Here is a 12,569-nt window from a genome sequence, read left to right on the forward strand (position 1 = left end):
GACAACTGGTTATATTGCGAAATGATGAATTCGTCTTCTCTTTTGTTGGTTTAACCTTTTCAAAACTTTTCCATAAACTTCAATTTGTTTTGCAGAAGTCTAACTTGAAATATCATGTCTTAAAAATAACCTTCTGAATCGTATATATATGGAAACCTTACACACTCTAATAAAAATGTGTGTGTTGATTTAAATATCGATAACACCGAATTCTACCGGTGGGTCGCCGTGTATCCAAGCCGATGTGTGCGCACCAAATCCGTCTGGCTGACGTTGACGGTCCGCAGACTTGACGGGCGTGTGGTCTGTGTGACAGACTGACTGACGGCGGAGGGCTTTTGTAAGGAGAGAGAAAGTTTTTCTACCCCCCTACTTTCCTCCTCCCATCCCTTTCCTCCTTTCTGTTATCCTCCTAGTGATTCACCCGAGTTGACGCGTCGGTTTAATTTGAAGGAGTCGTTGGAAGCACGAGACTCGAACGTGTCAGTACTAATTCCTATATCGCTTAGTGATGCTTTAGTTTTATCAAACATATCACTTTTATTCGTTTGATGTTTCATCCGAATATTTGCACGTGCTATGTCAATGCCATATAGCCTACCCATGGGAATTTAAACGGTCTATTTGAATTGAATCTGTTGTATGAATAGAGCGTGATGTGTCTGCCTGTGTGTGGTCATTGTGCAATTAAGTGTGTGTGTGTTAGCTTAAGTGAATGTTTGTTTTCTCTACCAACTGATACCAACTCTCTCTTTTGTGTGACATTCATTCCTGTGACATTAGCTTTGTTGACAGTTAGATTAGTCGGATATCCTTCTCTCACCTACATCTGCCAGTCAACGTTTCGAATGTTGTTCCAATAGTGCGGGCTGCTTTTTGTAGGCTGTGTGTGTGTGTGTGTGTGTGTGTGTGTGTGTGTGTGTGTGTGTGTGTGTTTCAGATACAACATTTCCCACATTTATGAAAACACAAAACTTGAAAAATGGGGACTGCTTGAGTTTTTACGTGTATGAGTTTAATGGGTTATTGGTTAGGGTTAGGCATAGGTAAGGCATACCATTTAGGTTAGAGAGTTTAGAATACATGCAAGGGTTAGGTTTAATGTTACGTTTAGAATTAGAGGCTCAGGAAAATGTGTTTTTTTAGTAAGAAAAATGTTTGCTTCGAAAAGTCTTGAAAATGTATATGTTGTGTGTTCACTCTACAATAAGTTACTCTGGATAAGAGCCTCTGATAAATTGCTGAAATTACTGCTCATATGGGCATGTAAATAAAGTAAAATACAATTGTGACACACACTTAACAACATTCGAGGACGGATTTTCCGAAAATGCATGCAATGCATAGAAGTAAAAAATTACAACAGAAAGAACACCGAGCACTTTGATATTAAAATGAGCAAGCTGTACGGGATTTTACTAAGCTTTAACAGCGCTTGTATCTTTTATTGGAATCCCTATGCTACAGCATAGGGACAGGACGGATGGGAAGTCTTGTACCCTCATCATCATCCATCATCACATTGAACAATTCCATTGAGAATCTCTGACACGTCTTAAAACAGGCCGCCGCGTGCACCCCTTAGTGGTGGTGAGCAGTCGTTGCAGGCGGATCAGTGACACTTGAGTTTTGCCTACCGAATGACTGGACGCTTTGGTAGTAAAACATTCTGATCTGGTTCTACGCAAACTTGTTCATGTAATTGTAAACGGGAAAGTATAACAGCACACAACGTTTAAAGAATATTTGCCAACAGGGCAGAACCTACTTAAAAAATAATTTTCTGGAGACAAGAAGGAAGCGGAAGTAAATCCAAAAGTTTAGGATTATTTCCGATGACGTCAGCTCTTGCTCTGAGGCTTCACGCGGGAAACAGCGAGGTCTCCTCAACACATTGACAGTAAGGTCTTTTGTTCATGCGGATGTTTTGTGGATTACAATTACATGTATATAAAACCAAACAAAAGATGCATGTAAAATTGCATTTGCTACTGTTCATCCTTAGGATTCAAATAGTTAACGAAACAATTCAGCATCATCACTAGCCAGCTTGGCAGCTAGCATGCTATCCTGCCAAGCCAGACTGGCATCCATTTACTAGCCACATCACTACGAATGGCCAGCTAACTATGCTATATACTTCTTATATCTACATGTTATAGCTTAAAAAAAAGCAGCTAACACAGTTGTCTTATTGTTGTTCATAAACTACTAGTTAAGCGTTTATATCAATTTGTCACTTGTAAATATTTTGCTAGTTAAGTTATCTGGACTGTTGATGTATGAGCTAGCTAGCCAAACTAGTTACATGTTTTGATATTATGCGAACTAGCTAGCAACGACAAACTACATGAATACAGTTTGTGTTTCTTTAACTAACTATCTACATTATTTCGCTAAACAAAACGTATGTAGGAGCAAAATGTTTCGTGAACAAAAGTAGTTGTTTCGCCAAATGAATTCCCCTGTTGACTCCGTTTCAAAGAAAGGAATGAATATTAGTTACCTAGCTAATTACACTCACCTAAAGATATAGCCACCCATAGAGGAACTATAAAGCCTGTATTAAATAAATAACAAAGGTTATAAACAAAATCGTATTTTCTACTAACGCAATTTCTTATAGTTTTTCATTAAGAAAATTCTCAACTGTTGGTGTCATAATGATTGTCACCCTTAACAATTCTTAGTAAAACTGGAATGAGGGGCACTAAAATGCTATAAACCTAGAAATACCATTATTAGGGTAATAATTATCGAGTTCAAAGCCAGTAGAACTGTGGTGAATCTGCCTGGTAGAAGACAAGTGTGTCTTATCCCCCACACACAGTGAGCAAGATGGTCCAGGGAGGCAAAGGATAGTGGGCTACAGTTTTAGCTGTAGCCCACTATCTTATGCCGAAAAAACCCCATAGCCTTTGTAAATAGTAGTGGTGGGTCTTTGATATAATAGGTTGTATTTCTTTCATTGGTCCCGGGCCATTTGTTAAGGTCCTAGGCAGGGCTCAGCAATAACAGTTCCCCAGGCCAGTAAAAAGTACATTTTGGACTATTAAAACTAGCAACCCACTGTCCCTATCAGGTAATTGCAAACAACAACGTTCTTTAACGAAAGCGCACATTTTTACCTCAGTGGTGGTAAAATCATACCCAGTATCAGGGCATTGTAGCTAAACACCTGGGCGCCTCCATTATGGGATCGTGCAGCGTAGCACTGAATCATTGTCCACACAGACATTGTTCTTTTTACAACAAATTCAATTTTTTTTTAATGCCAGCTCGGTCTTTTGACTTAAATCTCATTGGAAACCTTTATTTTAGTTTTGAAGCCTGTCCATAAATGCAGCCCGAAGGATCTCAAGAATGTGATTGTTCTACTTGTAGTCCTGGTATAAAATCTCTTCCGCTGTATTTGCCAGTCTGAAAAACAATATCTGAAAAGGCTCAGTGCTTTTATCCTTTCATAGGATATATATATAAAAAAATAACAAGAACCCAATTATTTTAGGGATCTTTTTATATATTGAGAACTGTGTACTTTTAGTTGAGTCGTTAATGAAATATATAATGTTCAGGAAAACTACATTTAATGTCATTCCCTGTGTTAATTTTGTAATCTTCGTCATTGGTGCCAATAATTTGAGGTTACTAGCGTGGACTCCAGTGAATGGTTTATTGCTGACTAGCAAACCTTTATATTAAATGATCTGTCCTCCTCTGTTCAGCTGAGCATCACTTCTTCTGGAGGCAGAGATGGGAGACACTCTCGAGTTCAACGAGATCTACCAGGAGTCTAAAGGGTCCTGGGTCAGTAGCTGGCTTGCTCATTCATCCTGACTACCTTCAGTGTTGTGGTTCTGGATATCCCCAGGGTGTGCAGATTTTTGTTCTAGCCCGGTACTCGTTAACACACCTGTTTAGTTAGTCCAAGTGTGTTAATCTTTCCTGGGATGAAGGTAGAATGTATCTTTGTAAACCTGGACTGGGTATATTTTTTTACCCCGCTATTTGGGCTTTTAACCAATCACGTCTGACCGTAAAGCGGCCTCTTTAGGCAATCATCAATAAATGCAAAATAATCGCTGTTAACGAACAGACATATTAAAAAATATATATATATATTTGCAAGTAATAATGCAGCTTTATTGACCGACTAAAAGCCGAAGCAAACATATGTTACTATTGGCTGACCGATAAATTGGCAGTTGGTCCGTTAACAGTTACCTCAGCATCTTGGTCACCAGGTTTCCTCTGTGTCTTCGGCGGAAATGGCGACCTGATTGTGTGTTTGTGTTTACGGGGTCTTTGCTGCAGAACGACGGCCGGCTGCGGTTCAGTAAGCAGAACGTGGTCTACAAAAGCAACAAGACTGGGAAGGTGGACAGCATCTCGGCCGCGGAGCTGTCCCAGGCCACCTGGAGACGCGTGTGCCTGGGGCACGGCATCAAACTGGCCACCAGCGCCGGGCATGTCTACAAATACGACGGCTTCAGAGACACGGTAACGCCGCATGTGTTGCCGTGGCTGTGTGTTTTTCTACGCACGTGTAATCTGGCCGCTCCAGCGCCGCTACGGAGAGGTTCATCTGAGCATTCTGGGAGATGGATCCTTAGACAATGATGTCATCGTTTATTTTCCCTACACATGGGACGGGGTGGTGGGGTTGTCGGATTCTGGGGCGGAAGTTGGTGTGTGTTTGTGTGTGTTTGTGTGTGTGTGTGTGTGCCAAAGATGTAATGAGAGAGCGCCTCGCTCAGGGACTGAAGGCACACGTGTGTCTTGACACCGTTCCAGGCCGCCCCTCACACACACTCACACACACACACACACACACACACCGGCAGGCCCATGTCCAGAGGCTGATATAAACACACTTAGATGTGTTTATCCACTCTGTAACACAAACACAATGCCTTCATACATCTACACAACCACACACACAGGTTCTGTCAGCGCACTCTTCCAATGTCCTCCACACAATCTGTGAAAAGTCACACGCATGCGGCTTGATTTATTCCCTCTCTGTCCAGCACGCGCACGCGCACTTCAGTCTCTAATAATGACCTAACAGACTAGATGATACCCAGGTGCATAAACTCTCATTCACTCACACACACACACACACAGTTTTTCACACATGTGGAAGTGATTGGTGTGTGTGTGTGTGTGTGTACACGTGCGTGCGCGCGGTCCAGCTCTAATCATTCCTGCAGGATAAATAAACAGTCTGATTGTAAGCGGTGAAGGGGGAGGGAGGATTACATTCACCTCGCATCCCAGGGGGCCGAGCGGCAGGAGGGGCCGTAATTGAGCTTTGATTAATTAGCGTCCTCATCAAGGGTTAGGAAGGGAGGGGGGGGGGTAAGGGAGGTGGGGGAGAGGGGGGGGTGATGGGAGAGGGGATTTGGGTTTTCATTGTGGAATATTGGCCATAAGAATTTACCGGAACGTATTTCTGCTCTGTTTTCTGTCTTTCACTTTCCCCTGGCTACCTCTCTTCCTCTCGATCCCCCACTCCTCCTTCCTCTCGATCCCCCACTCCTCCTTCCTCTCGATCCCCCACTCCTCCTTCCTCTCTAGGACTATGAGAAGATCTCAGAATTTTTCAAGGCTAACTACAAGGTGGAGCTGGCAGAGAAGGACATGTGTGTAAAGGGGTGGAACTGGGGAACTGCTAAATTCTCTGGTAAACACCACCTGCTAAAAACCACTACTAAGCTAATCTCTTTCACATTACCTGAAAGACACCACACACTTAATATTACCGGTCATTTCTCTGGAAAACACCGCCCTGGAAAGCTGAAAACCTTTCAAGGGCAACCATTTTCTTCTCTTCATATCTCTGTTAAGTCCATTAATTGTAGCATTCCTCCGGTTGTGTGGTGATGCATTATGGGAGCTGTAGTCTTGAACAGCCCCAACTCCTTCCGCAGGTCCGCTGTTGTCGTTCGACGTGAATGACAGCTCAGTGTTCGAGATCCCCCTGGCCAGCGTGTCCCAGTGCGCCACTGGGAAGAACGAGGTGACCCTGGAGTTCCACCAGAACGACGATGCCGAGGTCTCTCTCATGGAGGTCCGCTTCTACGTCCCACCTGGCACCGCTGACGAGGGGGCTGATCCCGTGGAGGTAATCCGCACCCCACTACCGGGGCAGTACCGAGGGGCTTCATTCGGTGTTTGTAATTGGCTTAAGGCCAGCAGATGGCGCCACCACCGCGCCGTCCTCCGAAATGGTCCACTTAGCTACAAAAACGTCCTTCGTGACCCTTTTATCTCTGTCCACTCTCATCTCTCTCTACCCCCCACCCCTTCACGGCCAGGCTTTTGCCCAGAACGTGCTGTCGAAGGCGGATGTGATCCAGGCTACAGGAGATGCCGTCTGTGTCTTCAAGGAGCTGCAGTGCCTGACTCCCAGAGGAAGGTGCTGTGGACTCGTCTCTATGAAACATTATTCACAGCCTTAGTAACCGTCGCCTCAGTAACTTTATTCTCAATCACACTGAGCCACAGTGTTCACAACCCGATGCCTTCCTGATTCACATTGTGTCTGTTCGTCCCTTTCTGTCTCTCTGTCAGGTATGATATCCTGATCTACCCAGCCTTCCTCCACCTCCATGGAAAAACGTTTGACTACAAGATCCCCTACACCACGGTGCTGCGCCTCTTCCTGCTGCCACACAAGGACCAGAGGCAGATGTTCTTCGTGGTTAGTAGGAGCCCAAGGAGTGTATCAAAACATGTGGACTGTAAGGCTTAAATGTGATCATGCTCTCTTAAAACGCCTTGCCATTTCTCTCCTGCCGTCTCCGTGTTTTTCTTTCTTTCCCCCTCCCTGTCTGTCTCTGTCTGTCCGTCTGTAGATCAGCCTGGACCCGCCCATCAAGCAAGGCCAGACTCGTTATCACTTCCTCATCCTGCTGTTCTCCAAGGAGGAGGAGCTTCGTCTCACCCTGAACATGAATGAGTGAGTTTTAGAAAACAAGGACATGGGACTGTTATTGTGTGAGAATTTCTTTCCCCTTTGCCCTTGTGCTGCTCTCCTCTCTTCATTCTCCCTCTCTCCCCCTCTTCTCTCCCCCCCTCCCCTTCCTTCGTTCTTCTCAGGGAGGAGGTGGAGAAGCGCTACGAGGGGAAGCTCAGTAAGAACATGTCTGGTTCTCTGTATGAGATGGTCAGCAGGGTGATGAAGGCTTTGGTCAACAGGAAGATCACTGTGCCCGGAAACTTCCAGGGGTAAACACAAACAAACACACACACACACACACGCAGTTCCCCTTCAGGCGTGAAATTCTGACCTGAGTGGTTATGAAGACGGTGATGGAGTGTTTCCCTCTGTTCCCTGTAGTCATTCAGGGGCCCAGTGCATTACGTGCTCCTACAAGGCCCAGTCAGGCCTTCTCTACCCTCTGGAGAGGGGCTTCATCTACGTCCACAAGCCCCCAGTGCACCTCCGCTTCGAGGAGATCTCCTGTGTCAACTTCGCCAGAGGGACCACCACCACGCGCTCCTTCGACTTCGAGATCGAGACCAAGCAGGGAAACCAGTTCACCTTCAGCAGCATTGAGAGGTAGACAAACAGACAGGCACGGAGACACAGACTGACCGACAGACTGGCACGGAGACACAGACTGAGAGACAGACTGGCACGGAGACAGACCATGAGACCTTTGACCTTGACAGGCACGCACTGACCATGGCTGATGTGTGGTTGTTTCCTCACTGCCACAGGGAGGAGTATGGGAAGCTGTTTGACTTTGTCAACGCCAAGAAGCTCAACATTAAGAACAGGGGATTCAAAGAGGTAACCTTTAACCCTAAATGTCAGGGCATGTTGACCTTTCGGCAGGGCTGCACTAACTCTCTAAAATGTGTTCCTTGTGCCACAGCAGCCTGTGGTGGGATCCATGATAACAGATTTGTAGCCAGCTAAGCTATGAAGCTAAACGGCAGACACTTTGTGTGCTATAAATCAGAACATAATATACTTGACTCTAGCACATTTATATTCCTCTCAAAAAAGGCGAGTTGTATAGAAGCCTGGTGTCACCGCTGGCATTGCCCAAACCGACCCACGTTTGCCGGGTGTCAGTGTCAGCCCTGTCTGAGGCCCGGTTCAATGCGGTGGGTAGGAGTCCAGCTGCTGACTAGTGTGACATGGTCTGGTTCTGAATATTGACGTCTGTCGTTCTCTCCTTGTGTGTTCCGTGTGTGTCCCGTTGAAGAAAAAGGTTGGTATGTTACGGGCGTTTGGGTGTGTTGGCTTGACCGTTGGTTTGGAGTGATTACGTGTGTGTGTGTGTGTTGGATAAAGGAGTGTGCCGTAACTCTAATGGTGGTTGGTTGGTGGGAACCGTTTAATGATTTACTAATCATTGGCTACATGATTACCGGATATTGTTATTTTAGTTGTGTGTGTGTGTGTGCGTGCGTGTGTGTGCGTGGGGTGGAGAGAGATTAAAGGGCTATATTATTAATGGTGCTTGATTTGGTGAGAATGACCTGCAATGATTTGACTAATCAGTTGCTATATGATTACTGATGATCGTGTGTGTGTGTGTGTGTGTGTGCGCACGCACTCGCATTGCCTTGACTAATGTATTGCCCATGGCGTTGCAGTGTGCCTACTGAAAGACTAAATGCATCTTCTAAAACAAATACAGGAAATCCAGATTTTTCTCCCAGAATTCCCTCTGGTAATGTAAACAGCCCACGTTGTCCGTCAACATCCCACTCTGTTTCCCAGTGCCGTAGTCACCACGGTAACATACTACTACATGGAGGTGACCTGAAAGGTCAAGAACTTAAAATGACCCTGTCCTCCACATTCGCCCGGTGGCTTTTCAGCCTGCGACAATCACAGTTGGATGTTTTGTTTCTTCTCATCTCTCCTCTAACTGCCTTCTGCAAGCACATTGTGACGACAAGGTCAAAGGTCTCTCCTATGACCTTGTCCAATATGTTTCCAGACCAGTTAGGGAAGACGACTCGAGGAAACCCAGTTCTCCCCACAAGGGTCTTAACAGTAAGGCAGCCATTGCAAAGTGAAACTCAGCCACCTGGTGTTCACGGGCAGAGGTAGGGATGCTGGGCCTTGCTGGTGCATCGTGGGTAGTGTAGTCTCTGACTCTGCTGCGCCTCTACAGGGCATGAAGGGGAAGAACAATGAGTACAGTGACTCGGATGACGACCAACACGACGCGTACTTGGAGCGGATGAAGGCAGAGGGCAAGATAAGGGAGGAGGGAGACGGCAGCGACGACTCGGAAGGAGAGACCGGTGAGTGGTGGCCCCCTCCACCAATGGGTGGAACTCGCACAGATCGAAAACATTTCATAGGCCGGCGCGTCTGAGGGAGCTGTTGCTGATTGGGTGGCTTTTCTCTCTGTTTTCTAGACGAGTCTTTCAACCCTGGAGAGGAGAGCGATGTCGCTGAGGAGTACGTTCGTGCCCTTCACCTGTCACTTTCATTCTCTAGCTTCATCTCTACCCATTTCCCTGCGTCTCTCCTGGTTGGATGGTTATCTTATCTCCCCCCTCTCTCTCAGGTACGACAGCAATGCGTCAGAGAGCGACAGCGGCAGTGGGGGGGGTGACAGCGAGGACGAGGGAAAGAAGAAACCTGCAAAGAAAGTCAAAGTGGTGAAGGAGAGGAAGCCACGCAAAGAGGTGGGTTGGGGGGGGCATGGCAATGGTGGCAAGAACGAGGTATGGTGTGAAGTGAGTAATAGATGGTAATATGTATGTTTATTACGCTGTCAGAGGAAAAATAACCTTCAGTTTGACGTCTGGAGTGGCGGCGCCTACATTATTTTATTTATCTGTGTGGTGCTCATGTTACTGTCTCCCTCTCTTTCTCTCTTTATTTCTCTTTATTCCTCCTTTTTTTTTATTTGGTCTTTCAGAAAAAGCAGAAGGATGCCAACGCCCCCAAGAGACCAATGAGTGCTTACATGCTGTGGCTCAACTCCAGCCGCGAGCGCATCAAGGCGGAGAACCCAGGAATCTCCATCACAGAGATCTCCAAGAAGGCAGGGGAGATGTGGAAACAGATAGGGAAGGAGGACAAGGAGGTGAGGGTCAGCTCACTACAGGGGAGGGCGCGTCAACCCTGATTGGTTACATAATGTCTCTCTCTGTGTTCTATTTCAGTGGGCCTGGTGCTCTTAAGCTTAAATCCAGTGGGCATTCCATAGACCACGTTTATAACTGAGTGTCTGGAAAATGTATCAAGATAAAGAGAAGTTTTGGGGCGCTCTTCAGAGCTGCTCTAGCGAGCTATAGTTGTATTGGGGGAAGACTATTGATAACCGAGGGTGTGTTTCTTCTAGGAATGGGACGGCAAGGCAGAGGAGGCCAAGAGGAACTACGAGAGAGCCATGAAGGAGTACCGAGAGAGTGGGGGAGTATCCTCCGCGCCCGCCAAGAAGTAAGGGATCGCGCGCACACTCTCTCACACACACACACACACACACTGTAACTCTGCTGTAAACACATACATCCTCTCTAATTGAAAACCTGACCGAAACACCTCCCTTCACCTGTCTGTCCTTTAGGGACAATAAGAAGAAGCCAGGAGGCAAGAAGGAGGACAAGAAGAGGAAGTCCAGTGGAGGGGAGAAGGAGAAGGAACGAGGAGGGGGGAACGACAGTTTTAAGAGCCGAGAGTTTATCTCCAGCGAAGAGAGTTCGTCGGACGGAGAACGGAAGAAGGCCAAGAAACCCAAGGGAGGCAAACCCAAACCCAAGAGCAAGGTATGGCGCTGTCACTCTGACAACCAATAGAAGTAACTTTACTACTATTCCTGGTTGCACAGTAACTGATGATGCGTTTAGTTTAATACAATATGGTCATTGATAGAGATTATAACTAAGATGACCCCTCTCAGGAGTCTGATGATGAAGAGGAAGCCATGACCACGCCCGCTACATCTGAGGAGGACTCTGATTGAGAGGAGGAAGATTCTCTCTTGACCTGCTGATGACATAAAGAAACTGGGAACATTTGGACGAGTTCATCCACAGTGGCCGGTGCTCGAGACACGCCGATTCCACACACACACACACACACACACACACACACACACACACACACACACACACACACACACACACAGAGAGTTACATGGACCAAGAGTTTGTATTCCCTTTCTGTATGTCTTTATTAGAAAGTGAATTATGATTTACTGTGTTGTCTATGATTCTACTGGATTCTATTTGCCCCATGGGGTTGGTTGGAATTGACATGCAGATGTGATCGGTCTGTACGGTATTTTTAGTGGACATTCTGACCTGCTTAAAGACATTTAAAAACTGCAAGTCTGGGCGTATTTTTTATTTTTATTTTATCACGTTTTTTTGTTTGTGTTTTTTGACTGAATGAATAAATCTTTTGTAACAAAATGTGAGTGTCGTTCATGGCCGCTTGAAGGAATTAGATAATCGTGTTAATAAGTAGCTGCGTGGGGTTTGACTCGATCAGATGAAACACGACACAGGCACTTGGATACCATCTGGACGCGCTGCACTCCCGTGCTGGCTACGTAGTTTCTTGCTCTAGGGCGGCGATTGTTGTAATGTTGTGCCTGTAATGGCTGTACTTAGCGCTAATAGCCGGGACGGCCTATAATGTCGTTCAGTTGATGTCCTGCATCCACAGGTCAATCAATACGCTGTAGCCTACATCTGGAAAGTGTTAACCTATCCTGATCTGAGAGTGTTCTAAAGGACCTGAAGGTAAAAAGTAATCAGAGTAAAGTGTTGCCCTGCAAAGACAGAGAGTGCTATCGCTAGCTATTGTAATTTAGAGTCTCAAAATAAAGACAATTTCTTTGGCGTCCGAGTGCCAACTTACTGATGGGAACCTCGTCCTGGATGCAGAAAGAGGACCGGTATCGGCTCATTCAGCCACTGCTACTGTGAGGGAATAGTTTGTAGCCGTGTTACACCACCTAGTGTTTAAAAGTGGGCTACGACCTCGGCATTAGGGAAGAATGTGAATCTCAAACAGACACCTTACATCCCCCAAACGTTTGCGTAGACTGCCAATACTCACCCGTTGCTGACGAAACTCCCGAGGGTGACATCCACTGAGTGGCTGGACGTTCAATAACCGCCTCAGCTTCGGAACACTTGACTTGAGTTATACAATGAATGGTCTACTGTCAATAAAACGAGCATGGAACTATAATGTACAAATCTCTCCTATCGTCGAAGTAATTAACATAGACAATACGTGTCATGTCTCAAAATTAGATGTAAACAATCAAGTAGCCATAGCAAAGGTTGTGGGTTTGTTTCCCAAGGGGAACCATGTTTGAAAGGTATGCACTCTACTGTAAGATACTAGGTTAAGGGCATCGACCAAATGACTGAAATGTAATGTAAATCCAAATGAGTGGCCAATGTGTTTCGGTTCCCAACATTCACCAAAAAGAGGCCTTTGTGTACAAACTACACATCACTAGCGATGAGACTTGAAAACACTGCAATCAATGTATTGTACATCAACTCACGGGAAGGTAAATAATTAAGCATGAAAAAAATGACCAAGCTGATCATTGAAATAGAAA

The 12,569-nt window shown here is 45.8% G+C and overlaps 1 protein-coding gene across 2 annotated transcripts; it reads left to right on the top strand.

Moving 5' to 3' along the window:
• Window positions 1-1,795: 1,795 nt before the first annotated feature.
• ssrp1a (structure specific recognition protein 1a) lies at window positions 1,796-11,400 on the top strand. Of its 2 annotated transcripts, XM_010901502.5 has the most exons (19): window positions 1,796-1,900; window positions 3,726-3,807; window positions 4,315-4,500; window positions 5,581-5,686; window positions 5,934-6,127; window positions 6,321-6,421; window positions 6,577-6,706; window positions 6,861-6,964; window positions 7,105-7,233; window positions 7,346-7,567; window positions 7,729-7,801; window positions 8,223-8,228; window positions 9,144-9,276; window positions 9,394-9,436; window positions 9,546-9,666; window positions 9,903-10,070; window positions 10,329-10,426; window positions 10,554-10,752; window positions 10,887-11,400. In XM_010901502.5, the coding sequence occupies exons 2-19, from the start codon at window positions 3,754-3,756 to the stop codon at window positions 10,947-10,949; spliced, it is 2,130 nt and encodes a 709-aa protein (XP_010899804.1). In that variant the 5' UTR covers window positions 1,796-1,900; window positions 3,726-3,753; the 3' UTR covers window positions 10,950-11,400. The 2 variants fall into 2 exon arrangements, with proteins under 2 accessions (XP_010899804.1, XP_010899813.1); XM_010901511.5 differs by lacking the exon at window positions 8,223-8,228.
• The last annotated feature ends 1,169 nt before the right edge of the window (window positions 11,401-12,569 follow it).

The sequence above is a fragment of the Esox lucius genome, chromosome 4, assembly GCF_011004845.1.
Source record: "Esox lucius isolate fEsoLuc1 chromosome 4, fEsoLuc1.pri, whole genome shotgun sequence".
Lineage (NCBI taxonomy): Eukaryota > Metazoa > Chordata > Actinopteri > Esociformes > Esocidae > Esox > Esox lucius.

Coding starts and splice junctions, on each gene's coding strand:
- ssrp1a (XM_010901502.5), top strand. CDS start 3,754: ATGGGAGACACTCTCGAGTTCAACGAGATCTACCAGGAGTCTAAAGGG. Junction 4,501..5,580: donor ACGACGGCTTCAGAGACACG/GTAACGCCGCAT, acceptor CTTCCTCTCTAG/GACTATGAGAAGATCTCAGA. Junction 7,234..7,345: donor GTGCCCGGAAACTTCCAGGG/GTAAACACAAAC, acceptor TGTTCCCTGTAG/TCATTCAGGGGCCCAGTGCA.